Source organism: Argopecten irradians, chromosome 5 (genome assembly GCF_041381155.1).
Source record: "Argopecten irradians isolate NY chromosome 5, Ai_NY, whole genome shotgun sequence".
NCBI classification, from domain to species: Eukaryota; Metazoa; Mollusca; class Bivalvia; order Pectinida; family Pectinidae; genus Argopecten; species Argopecten irradians.
The window spans coordinates 25,584,827-25,598,647 of NC_091138.1; the positions used below are offsets into that span (position 1 = coordinate 25,584,827).

General features: G+C 35.5%; 1 protein-coding gene across 1 annotated transcript in view; it reads right to left on the reverse strand.

The window, feature by feature from the left end:
• Positions 1 to 1,699: 1,699 nt before the first annotated feature.
• The window catches only part of LOC138323342 (sperm-tail PG-rich repeat-containing protein 2-like), an 81,672-nt gene continuing 69,550 nt past the window's right edge, over positions 1,700 to 13,821 (reverse strand). The window contains exon 12 of the mRNA XM_069267895.1: positions 1,700 to 3,057. Coding sequence (XP_069123996.1) covers positions 2,923 to 3,057 — 135 coding nt within the window. The 3' untranslated portion in view covers positions 1,700 to 2,922. The remainder of the gene's footprint in view (positions 3,058 to 13,821) is intronic.

Sequence of the window (13,821 nt, forward strand, 5' to 3'; positions counted from 1 at the left end):
ATGGTCTATATTGGTACCCTGTGACACTAGCCCCTAATCTATTGGTTGCTCCCTTTAACATGGCCAGTCAGTAATGGTCTATATTGGTACCCTGTGACACTAGCCCCTAATCTATTGGTTGTTCCCCTTAACATGGCCAGTCAGTAATGGTCTATATTGGTACCCTGTGACAGAGCCCCTAATCTATTGGTTGTTCCCCTTAACATGGCCAGTCAGTAATGGTCTATATTGGTACCCTGTGACAGAGCCCCTAATCTATTGGTTGCTCCCTTTAACATGGCCAGTCAGTAATGGTCTATATTGGTACCCTGTGACACTAGCCCCTAATCTATTGGTTGTTCCCCTTAACATGGCCAGTCAGTAATGGTCTATATTGGTACCCTGTGACACTAGCCCCTAATCTATTGGTTGCTCCCTTTAACATGGCCAGTCAGTAATGGTCTATATTGGTACCCTGTGACAGAGCCCCTAATCTATTGGTTGTTCCTCTAAACATGGCCAGTCAGTAATGGTCTATATTGGTGTCCTGTGACAGAGCCCCTAATCTATTGGTTGCTCCCCTTAACCTGAACAAATTAGTATACCCGTGTAAAGCGTTTGGAGAGCCCTATTGGAGACTGATAAAGTTTTTATAAAATTGACATTGGATGACAGGTCAATATGTGGCTTATCTAGCATGGCCAGTATTTCTATGTGGGTAAAGTGGGTACCTGAATTGGTCGGGTATATTAAACCAGGTCAGCAAAAGGTCCAATAGGCCCGTATAACTCACCCACTACAAACATAACAGAGCCTGAATTTCAACAAAGGTCAAGGTTGTTTATCGGAACAAACTTATTTTTTCTTCCTTTTAGCATGTTATTGACACCATAATGTAACATTCATGCATTCTTTACTTGATATATAAAGTTATTAAAGAGGTTGTTTCATGTTTTAAATACAATTGACACTTTATCAAGGTTATTCTTTTGAACGAAATGAGTAATCCTTCATCATACATAGCATGCATACTGGCACTGAAAAATCCAAGTTATTATATGTACAATGTACATGTATTGCATTATTCTTTACTTCTTCATACCATGTTATCCAGGTATGTATGCTAGTTTATATCCAGTAGATTACATCATGACTGCATTTGCGGGTGTCTGAATATTTCAATCCTACAGTGCACATGTACCATTGGATACCCAGACAATGATTATACAGTACCAGAAATATACCAGACAACAATGCCCTCAGTACCAGAATACTAGTGGCTATTGAACTCCAACATATGTTACATACTCCCTGATATATATTTATACACATCATTACATGGTTCTCCAAACATCCTATCTCCCTCATTCCCTGTCAACAACAGTTTGTAACAAGTCTCTGGTTGGCCCCACAGCATGTCTATGACAAAACTGCAGGGCTGTTCTCCTTTGATCTACCATGTTTACTGGTAGATACTGTAACCAGTGACATGTTCAATTTGTGTATCACCATTGGAGGGGCCTGCTCTACATTTTGTCCATGTGGCTTTCATGTTTGTGTAGGTTACTTTGACACCAAGACCTTCACATGAAGTCTGCAGCTCAGGACAAAAGCAAACATTTCCTGGAATTTGGCTCAGGTTATAAATAGCTTCCTTCAGTTCTCTATGGTATTCAGTTAAAAATAACATAGCAAAAATTAAAGAATAATAACCATTACCTTCTTTTACATTTATTTTATTTCTTCAATAATACTTTCCCTTTTCATTGGAAATTACAAATATAATATCTAATATAGCTAAAATTGTCCAACAACGACTGAAATACCAGCACAGCACAAATAGATTGTTAATTGATGATGGGATAGAAAGTTCTACCAAATATATTGTAAGTGATATCATTATCAAATGATATGTTTCCATACATTCCAAGTAAATTGATAAAAAAGTATCCTTTTTCTATTTTCTTTTATTAATGAAAGGACTATTTCCCAATCCTCTCCATTTTACATTTGTTTTAGAATTCTGAATTGACTTCATAAAAATAAAAAAATCAGATGTTTGGTTTAAAAGCTGGAGAGAAATTATAGGGGCATACACATAGACCATTTTTCTATAAATCACAAATGTTATGCCAGCATCAGCAATTTGGCTGAACCCTCATCCCTTGGACGGATATGAGAAATACTGATTTATTCAACAGTATAACATTCAAGAGAAAAAGTATACAAAACAAAAATACATACAAAATATCACAGATACAAAACTTGTTTACACATGATGTTATCAAGGGGATATATGGACCATGTTATCAATGAAATACAGGACACGAGCAATCGACGTTTGTGGGAATGTAAAACATTTTTGTGCAATAGAAAACAATTAAATACAGCAGTAGAAATATGTCACAAGCCACAATATTACTGGCTGTAAAAGATATTCTTAAAAGTGTGTATAAAATAAAAACCTTGTGGCATAAAAATGACAAATTTCTTAGGTGTTTTTTTAAACAGCGGATTACTTGAAATGTATAAAATAAAACTTTGGGAATTTTCATAGACTACAAAAATTCTTAACAATTTATCAGAAAGCAGGATCTATGACAGGAAGTGGTTCTTTAATACACAAGTCGTGTAAAATTATACAAACTCAGCAGTTTTAATTGCCCAGCAAAACACATGTTCTAGATGTCATCAGCGGATTTCAATTTCAAAATTGTACATTTTTAAATAAAATGCTCTCATTCATACATTTTCCATTCATAATTCTAGCAGAAACCAAACTCAGTTTCATCTTATCACAGATTCTTGATAAATTTAATGAATATGTCATTTCTTGTCCAAAAATGCTCCCATCCCTTGAAAGTATTTATGGAAAATTGGTGTTAGCATTTCTTCCTCCCAATGCAGTGAATCACCCCTGGGGTGTTAGGGGGTTTAGTGGGGTCACACCCCCAGAAGGAAGGCATGTTTCGCTGAGTTGGTGGCGTGGATAGCGGTGTCAACCTGTGCTGCGATGGGGTTGTTGAGAGTGGCGTTGAATGTTCCTTGTAGAACAGTGTCCTGGACGAGTGGTGAAAACTGAAAAACACAACAGGGTAAATATGTACTAAAAATACTGAACTCATATAAAACAATAACGTCCAGATATTCAAAAGGTTAAACTCAAGTGAAAAACCTTGGAACAAACACAGTTTTACCTCATGTTTTCTAAAATCCATGAAACTTTAATCAATCAAGAAAGATCATTTGTATTTATAACCCAGGAAGTGTTATTATTCAACTTCACACTTTCCAAAGAAAAACTCAATCTTTTCAAAAAACCTTGGACTTTATGAACTGCCTGTAAATTGGATAAGGCTTTCCTGTTGAGAATTCAAGGATTATGAATAACTTTAAGCTAAGGGAAATATTGATGGAAATACACATGGAGTCTCCTTTTCTCTAGAGAAGGAAGAGTTTAGTGTAGTGAAAGCAAGGTCGTATGTACAAAGTAATTTGATAGAATTAAAAAGACTTATGGATATCTTTGATACAACTCAAGTGTCCAAGATTGGCTGAAAATTAGAAGAAAATGTATTTGTTTAAAAAATCTTTTAAGAAAACAAGAAAAGAAACAATTGCTCTACATGTGTCCCTATCATTCTATAGCTAGTTTGTGAGGACTTACGCAGAACTTGTTTGTATAAAGAACCGCTGTGCAGGTGTACATTAATCATATCAGACAAGATGTTATACCTAACCAAGGTGAAACAATGAACGTGTTTCTATAAAGACCTAACATTCCAATGAAATCAATTTATAGTGAGTTGTGGTGCCTTTGATGAAGGGGTTACAATAGTACAGAGGTGAGTGGTTGATAGTGAGTCGACTGATTTATCAGGATCAGTACTGATCACCTTAGATTAACTCAAGAGTTGACAAACACATACAAAAACTTCACCAGCTCATTCCTTTTTTATCCTTCACAATAAATTTCACTTGTTTTCCCTGTAGAAACAGCTGGTGTGTAAATTTTACTTTTGTTCTAATTAATCAGGCTCAGAGATTTCCATGTAGATTTTTATGGAGTGGGTACTCAGGGCCCTAGCGATACACTATCTCTGCCCCAGCTGGGACCTCGTAAAACTCCTATAAACTCAGCACAGATACAACCCACCCTCCTATCAGACTGGGTTTTATCTCCCCGACAAGTGACCATAATTTCTCATTCTTTGAGTAAATTTTAATCTTCTTTACAGGTCCCTGTAAAGGTCAGAGACAGTAAAAAGCCATCTGACTGTCACAACTGAAAGCTGACATCCCATAATATTATCTAAAATCATAAATGTCAAAGGTCAACAAGGAACTGATACCAGTTAAAATATTTTTGTCCTATGTCAGATTTTTTCTCTCAATTTAAAGTAACATTCTAAGAATTGATGAGAAACACGGTGATGTTAAGTACACATTTGACAATCACCTTTGTACACTTGCATGTAAGCCTCAGTTTAAAATTCTGATGGCTGATTCACATGAAACATTTAGCCTGACTTTTTACCTTATTTAAAGTCTATCAATGACAAAGTCCTATTTAGATTCTCCGTTAAACTCCGATGTAAATGCTCTGACTTTTAATTTCAGACAATTAACACATTTCTCCATTGTTGCCGACATAATTTCCACATTACACAGAACTTGGAATTTCGATTCACATAAAGACTCTGATACATGCAAAAGACTAACTTAACATTTCAAAGTGAGCCTGATTTCTGGACGTTAGTGTCGCTTTGATGGCTGACCTCCATGTTAACAGCTTGAGTAATGCCTATTTATTACATTAACTTTTCACTGTATTAATACTTGTCCAATCAATGTGTAAGCGAGTTCTCTTTGAGCCACTGTCAACATCTCAGTAGTAAATCTACGTTTTTCGCGCTGACAAACCACTGTTGTCCATGTCATCAGTTTTCGTACTCTACATGTCCAATGTATTTCCATGACCCAGTACATTAGCTGTGTCAGGGTTATTGTTGAGTGGTCCCTGGTTACAGTTGGTGGTGACATTATCTAGTTTGTAAGGCGGTACATACTTTTTACCACCAAACATTGGATAGATTCATGTCCATCACTTCCTCCAAATCACTTTGAAACCACCACAACAAACTCGGGAAGTTATTCGTCCTCAATGTTTCCCTTATTGCAATCTAACTTTGGAATCTAGGACAAAACTCAAGAATGTGTTACTTTCTTAGCAAAAATCTATCACTCTTGAAATGTTGATAAGATTGGAAATTTTTCTTGATCAGTAACCTCTTAAAAAAATCTAAAAGCTAAGTTTCTTTATCAAAGGATTCTCAACAAACTCTGAAAGTCACTTTGGAAGCTATGACAAAACATTCTCTCTAACTTATCTACGCCAAATTGAGAAGCAAGTCAACCAACAATAAAGCGGTACCTATGGGTTGGAGTTGATCCCCAAAACAACTTTACTTTAACTAGGGTCAAATATGTGCCTCTTTAAAAATCAATAAGTGCTTTTAAGCTTTCAGTGAAATTCTCAAGAGATCAGGTCTTGCTATACATATCAGTATGGATTCTGTGTGTTGTGTAGCAGGTAAGGAGTGGAAACGCGGCAGATTACCATGGCGTAACATGAATGGATTCCTATTGAAGGCAAACAAATACCTTACAGGTGCAAAGTCGAACACTCGTATAACTGAAAAAATATAGGGGAGCTAAATCACTATACTCTCAAAATGTTCTTGTCTGTCATCTTTCATGGTGTCCTAAATTTTATATTCTCTAAAACAAATTCTCATGACATTCTCTACAATACAAACTATCAGGACATTCTCTCTTCACTGCAAGACATATTCACCAAACATCTTGTGAGGTACAGCAGGAACTGTTATCAGGGCCAAAGAAATTGGTTTTAATTACTTATGGAAAAGAAATTAAAAATCTGAGTTAGGTTTGTATTGTTCTAAATTACAGAGTCTGATAAAACCACCATTTACTCTTGGCTGGTGTTACAGATGGTAAAAAATCATAAAAAAGCAGTGTGCACTTCAATAGAATAAACAAAAAACAGTTTGTCTTTTTAATTGGAACCAAAATGTATTGTATGAAACCTACTTTTAAATTAAGCCTAAAATTATGTAATTTTGTCTACCAGTATCAAGCCAGAAGATCTCTTCACGAGTGTGACAACAGAAAGTATATTGTGTGTGTTTTATGAGGAGTGGGTACGCTATCCTAAATGTGATCTTAATAACCTTATCTCCAGGACAAGATTTGTCCCTTCTAACTATTATGTAGACCAGATAACTTATTTATCCTGATAGCTTATGTCAACCTCAATTATCAACAATTATATCACAGCCAAATTTGTTTTCTAAACTCTTGTGTCATGTACTATAGCCGAAGGACAGATGTTTTCCAATATGGCCGCCATTCTTGGGAGGGTTTAGAGGATGTGGATAAATGGAGGAAGTTTTGGTACACTACCTCATACATCTTGTTCTCTTGTCAACAGACAAATGTAGAACAGGTCAGGGACTTCAAAGTTGATCAATTCTGTTAATAAACTTGCTGGATTTTTATCGGACATTTGTACAGAACCTGGACCAATTAAAGTCTCATTAGGGCCATATTTATTGAAATTACCGGGGTAGGTAGCTTTCTGACTTTACATCTTATCTCTAGCAGACTGATAAGATGACCAATAGACTCATTCTATGTAGTGTATATTTCAATGTCAAATTCCATGTTCCCCAGAGAGTTCACCTTGGGGTCAACCCTCTATGTTTATGGTAAGAGTTGCTAACTCCTAAAATGTATTTTTGTTGTCTCGAGTGCATACACATTAGTTATTGTTGATAAATGTGTATTTGTCTCATTTATTTCAGATATCAGTTGAATCTGAACTCTAAAAGCTTTGGGTCAATCATTTTTCGGCTTTTATGAGGGATATAAATGCCATTTTTGCTTTGTTCCGGAAGTGAACTCTTCACTGTCTAGTATCGTTCATTGATGTTCTGACAATTACCATGACAATATTTCACTAAAATAATGGGCTGATTTCATTAATTCCAAAGGATAAAAAAAACTATAGAAATTCATCAATTACTTTATAATATGAATCAATGGAAAGGAGTACACAGAATTCTGATTTTTTTTCGTAAATTGATAAATTCAAAACAATTATCAAAGTTCATAATGATTTATCAAAATTATTTTCATTTCTTTGAATGTAAAATTTGAGCAATTTTTCTTAATCTTAAAGAGGATTGTTAAAAAAAAGAGAATACAAATACTTTTTTGGAATTAATCAGAAATTTCTGGCTAAGTGAGTCAGACGATTTAACGATTAGTTTTTATTTCATCTTCTCTGTACTTCAGTCACATAAAGTTTGATTGTTTTTAATGACTAAGTGTAGCATTATTCATACAAGTAGCCTAATGACAAATAAAACCTTTGTAAATAAACAAGATGTAACAACAATTAAGAGAAAAAGAACTGTTATAGTATATACCAGCAAGTTCTCTTTAAATTAGCCTTCTCTTTATTCTCTTTTACAACATGGCCATAATATCGTCATTATACTGTAAATCTACCTTCTTTTGCAGTTAATGAATATCAAAATTTCAGTTTCAAATCAAGTTCATGGACATTAAATTTTGAAACCAGAAAGCAAAACCTTAAATGAAATATCTTTCAAGATTATTATTCAAAGTAAATGAATATTTGCAGAGATTATCTTTTGTGAATATTCCTTTATGACAGAAATTGTGCAAGTAAATTGCATGCAAAAGAAAGTTAGTTGGCTTGCAGTAATGTGACAGGCTGGTAGATGTCCTGGTCTTTGGGAGTAAGTTCGGTGAGGTAGCACTATAAACTACCACTAATCATGGATACACAACCTTCTTTAAATACAGGGTTCCCACTATTTTTTGGACCAAAATTTAAAGCTTCTTCAAGGTTTTTTTAAGGACATTAAGTGAAATTTAAGTCATGTTGTCACACTTTCAGATACCTTTCACAAATTGTGTTCTTATTTAAGAGTAATGCAACTTGAATGATGCTGACTGGACCTATTCCAACATAAAGCTACATTCATTATGAAAGAAAACAATGCATAAACTATATATTAACATTGGTTTGTTTGTGTAGCTTCCTTCATACCTCTCATGTCAAGAGTTTAATAAATAAGCTTGTTTGGACACAGTTTGATAAATTAAAGCAAGTAAAAAAATTCAAGGCTTTATCAGGGTATTTCAACAAATTTTCATTGTTCCTCAAGGTTTTCCCTGTCCTAATTTTTTTTCTCAATTTTACCCACTTTTTCCAGTTTTCAGGGTTGCGTGGGAACCCTGTTAAATCACCGTAGATGTTGATAAAATGCCAGAAAATAAAACCAAATGTTCCATTTTGAGCCCTGTATATAGCTATCTGTGAGCCTAGTATACCTGGCCGTGGAACAATCACGCTGATCGCTCGGTGATAATTATCGGGAGCAAACGGGTCGGTCAATAAGCAGTGCACGTCAGAGGTGATTTTGTGATTAAACCAACGTCCACACAAATTAGACTGTCACAAGGGTATGAAATCGGGATACAATCAGGGGGAAAAGTGTGTAATTGATGATAATTGGCTAGATATAGCATTGTCTCCATCCTACATAAAAGGGTACGGCATATTAACGGAGGAACTATAACTTAGTGAAAAATGGATTGCCGACAGCAAATCACTTTAAGTCATTTTTCATGTAGTCACAGCCACCATGATAAGTTTTAAATATAATGGCTTCTGTTTTCATAATCCTTGCATGTTTAATGGTTTTTATGACATTACCCGCACTCAGTCAATAGAATTAGACAAGCCGATTACTAACGACGATGATTTTTCTGATCATATTTTGTACTGTATTGAATGAAATAGAGACGAGTTTCAATAGAAGCTTTGGTAATGAGGTCTGTGTAAATACAGGTGGGTCTATGCTTCGTCTGATGATGTTTTCAGTGAATACATTTTGTTTGATAGGGGGTCATAAAATATCAAGAGACAAACTGCCATAACTTGTTGTAATTGTACCATGTTACATATATACTAAACTCTGGTGAAATCTGATAATTTTACACTTAATAGCCCTGCAAACTATGGCATCCTTTTGAGGAATGTATAGTGTATCTGCAATCTGGACAGCAGTGTTAAACCATGAATTATTTATTTAAACATTTTTACACTAGTTATAGATAAAATCTACATAATATACAGAAATACCAATTAATTTGAAATCAGAGAATGTCAGCCTAGTTAGTGAGGGCTTACCTTACTTGTCACGACTAGAAAATGTACAAGCAGAATAAACAGAACGACTTACGAATTTCATGGATTCGTTCAAAATGTTTTACTACATTTCAGGCAGTTGTTCTGAGTTGTTCTAACTAAGTTCAATCTTTAGTACAGATTTAGGATGGAAAACAAGTTAACTGGCCATTTTATTGAGATTAAAATAAATAATTGACCATTGACGCTAAAAGAAAACATGGACCGATAACCAGATTGTAATAAATTTGATATTTATGAGATGGCCATCCCGTGGAGCAAGTTCAGTGGTCTGAACTATAAACGCCAGAGGGAAGATGATTTACTTTTGCTGATAAAAAATAAAATAAAGCTACAATATCTCCATGAAAAAAAATGTAGCAGATAATTTTCATCTAAAAATAATTGTGAATTGAAATAAAGTGAGAAACGTTACCCTGATAAATGCGAGCCCCTACTGTTTAAGTGGGTAGAATTAAAAGCCAATCATCTCCCGGACTAGTTTAATGTTGGCCGACTTGACCAGATTTTTCATTGTTGATTGTTCTCGCCTTGGTAAGGTTTCACCTTATGGAAAATTCCAAAGTTTTAATCTGTCTGCCGTCCTGACACGGTGGCTGAGGACGACAATTATACAGAACAGAAAATAGTTTTGTATTGTGTTTTACCTTATTTTGTCCCCTAACTGTAGTTTACTGATAACTGATCTAGCACTCAATGACTTCAAACAATGTATGATAATACAAGGGATATTTTCATAGCATAAGGTTACAAGGGAAAGAAAAGGACAAAGTTGATGGTACAGGGTCCTGTGACCCTATGGATACAATGTCCTAAAACTTACCAATTACACAGGGTCCTGTGACCCTATGGATACAGTGTCCTATAACTTACCAATTACACAGGGTCCTGTGACCCTATGGATACAGTGTCCTATAACTTACCAATTACACAGGGTCCTGTGACCCTATGGATACAGTGTCCTATAACTTACTAATTACACAGGGTCCTGTGACCCTACGGATACAGTGTCCTATAACTTACTAATTACACAGGGTCCTGTGACCCTATGGATACAGTGTCCTATAACTTATCAATTACACAGGGTCCTGCTATTTTGTCAAAATGGTTTTTTTCTTAAGAATCATAGAACTGATATAACTCTTCCACACTGTCCCCCTCATATGCATAAGGTTTTAACAAATAAAACACATGGTATTTCAGTGTATGACATTTTTATTAAAAAGTTAGCTGTTAAAAAGAATTATCAAGAAAAATGGTCATATGATCTTAATCTTCAGGCGGATCATTCCTGGTGGAAGAAGGCATGCTCCATTTTACTTAAATCTTCCTCTGATTCTAAACTTCGGTGGTTTCAATACCGAATTGTACATAGAATAATATCTACAAATAAATATTTATATACAATAAAAATAATAAACTCTCCTCTTTGTTCCTTCTGCAAAGGAATTTCTGAAACTTTAATGCATCTTTTTTGTGAATGCCGTATTGTCTCAAACTTTTGGGAAGACTTTTCCTTGTGGGTTGAGACCAAGACAGGAATTGCTTTAGGACTTACCAATATCGGAATAATATTGGGTTTTCAAAGTCACAAATTTACAAATGTAAATTTTTTAGTTCTTTTCGCCAAATTTCATATATATAAGCTCAAATATACTAATGATCCCCCATCTGTCATAAGTTTTAAAAGAGATCTTGAATATTATTTCAGGTTAGATGAGTATACCAATAAAAAAAATCTAACTCTAAATGTTTTCAATAAAAGGTGGGAACACTTAAAATTACTTATTTCATGACTATCATAGCACTTTAATTCGATGCAGCTCATGTGTGGAAGTGTGAGTGAATGTTGTACATTCAGATTTTATATTTTCTCCTTTATAACTCAACAATTTTGTTTTTTTTCATAAAGAAATATATAATTTATAATATCTTTTATGAATGACTGTTTGTACATTCCATCAATTCATATGTTTTCTTCACTGTTAAATTTGTGTATTGTTTCTAATGATGTTTTTGGAGAATAAAAAAATTTTGAAAGAGAAGAAAAAAAATTACACAGGGTCCTGTGACCCTATGGATACAGTGTCCTATAACTTACTAATTACACAGGGTCCTGTGACCCTACGGATACAGTGTCCTATAACTTACTAATTACACAGGGTCCTGTGACCCTACGGATACAGTGTCCTATAACTTACCAATTACACAGGGTCCTGTGACCCTATGGATACAATGTCCTATAACTTACCAATTACACAGGGTCCTGTGACCCTATGGATACAGTGTCCTATAACTTACCAATTACACAGGGTCCTGTGACCCTATGGATACAGTGTCCTATAACTTACTAATTACACAGGGTCCTGTGACCCTATGGATACAGTGTCCTATAACTTACTAATTACACAGGGTCCTGTGACAATAGGGATACAGTGTCCTATAACTTACTAATTACACAGGGTCATGTGACCCTACGGATACAGTGTCCTATAACTTACTAATTACACAGGGTCCTGTGACCCTATGGATACAGTGTCCTATAACTTACCAATTACACAGGGTCCTGTGACCCTACAGATACAGTTTCCTATAACTTACTAATTACACAGGGTCCTGTGACCCTACGGATACAGTTTCCTATAACTTACTAATTACACTGGATCCTGTGACCCAATGGATACAGCGTCCTATAACTTACCATTTACACAGGGTCCTGTGATCCTACAGATACAGTTTCCTATAAATTACTAATTACACAGGGTCCTGTGACCCTACGGATACAGTTTCCTATAACTTACTAATTACACAGGGTCCTGTGACCCTATGGATACAGTTTCCTATAACTTACTAATTACACAGGGTCCTGTGACCCTATGGATACAGTGTCCTATAACTTACTAATTACACAGGGTCCTGTGACCCTAGATACAGTTTCCTATAACTTACTAATTACACAGGGTCCTGTGACCCTACGGATACAGTGTCCTATAACTTACTAATTACACAGGGTCCTGTGACAATAGGGATACAGTGTCCTATAACTTACTAATTACATAGGGTCCTGTGACCCTACAGATACAGTTTCCTATAACTTACTAATTACACAGGGTCCTGTGACCCTACGGATACAGTGTCCTATAACTAACTAATTACACAGGGTCCTGTGACAATAGGGATACAGTGTCCTATAACTTACTAATTACACAGGGTCCTGTGACAATACAGGATACAGTGTCCTATAACTTACTAATTACACAGGGTCCTGTGACCCTACGGATACAGTGTCCTATAACTAACTAATACAGGTCCTTACAATAGGGATACAGTGTCCTATAACTTACTAATTACACAGGGTCCTGTGACAATAGGGATACAGTGTCCTATAACTTACTAATTACACAGGGTCATGTGACCTACGGATACAGTGTCCTATAACTAACTAATTACACAGGGTCCTGTGACTAGGATACAGTGTCCTATAACTACTAATTACACAGGGTCCTGTGACATAGGGATACAGTGTCCTATAACTACTAATTACACAGGGTCCTGTGACAATAGGGATACAGTGTCCTAATACAGGTCCTGTGACAATAGGGATACAGTGTCCTATAACTTACTAATTACACAGGGTCCTGTGACCCTACGGATACAGTGTCCTATAACTTACTAATTACACAGGGTCCTGTGATATAGCTCTAACACTATGTGAGGATGCATAACCTTTTTTTTTTCCAATAGAGTAATTGATTAAATATGAGTTTGATTTACTATGAAAATTTGAATTTAATTTATTACTAGGTAATTAAGAAGATTTGCAAAGGTTATTGAGAAAAAAGGTTACTTATACATTTGTAAATCAATTGAAATATTATACATTCAAATTGGGACAAAGTTTTGATTTGATTATTTCAATATGCATGCCATGACATGGACAATATTGAAAATTTTCCAAAACAATTACCACAATTGTTTGTCTGTGTCATCGTGCCCTGAGAATCTGAGCACGTGCCATGCACCTGTGTAATAAGTGCAAGTTAATGTTGCATTGTCTTCCTAATGCTCGGAAGCTGTAATCCCATCGGCTGAACTCCCCGAGTCGCCCAAGCATGATTTACGGCTTCAATAATCCTCCAGCGCTCCCTCATTTGCATTTTAAAATGAATGAAATATTAAAATTGATGACTCAAATGTTTTTAAGACACAAGTAACAATTGGTAATTACAGCTACGTAATTGTGTGTTATGAGCCTACTCACTGTAATGTCGTCCCGTCCTCGTGGATACCAACCCAGAATGTGGCTCAGTTGCAAGGCATGAGTGCAACGTTATGACCAAACATTTGAATATTTACACGATTGCATTTCAGTAGAGGATATTTATAATTAAATTCCCTACAATCTTGGAGATGAATGGAGGCTAGTTGATTTTTATGGCTAATTACAATGATAGGCTGTCCCATCTCATTAGTGGAGCATTAGTTACTACCGATCCTTCTGGCCATTAACTGGA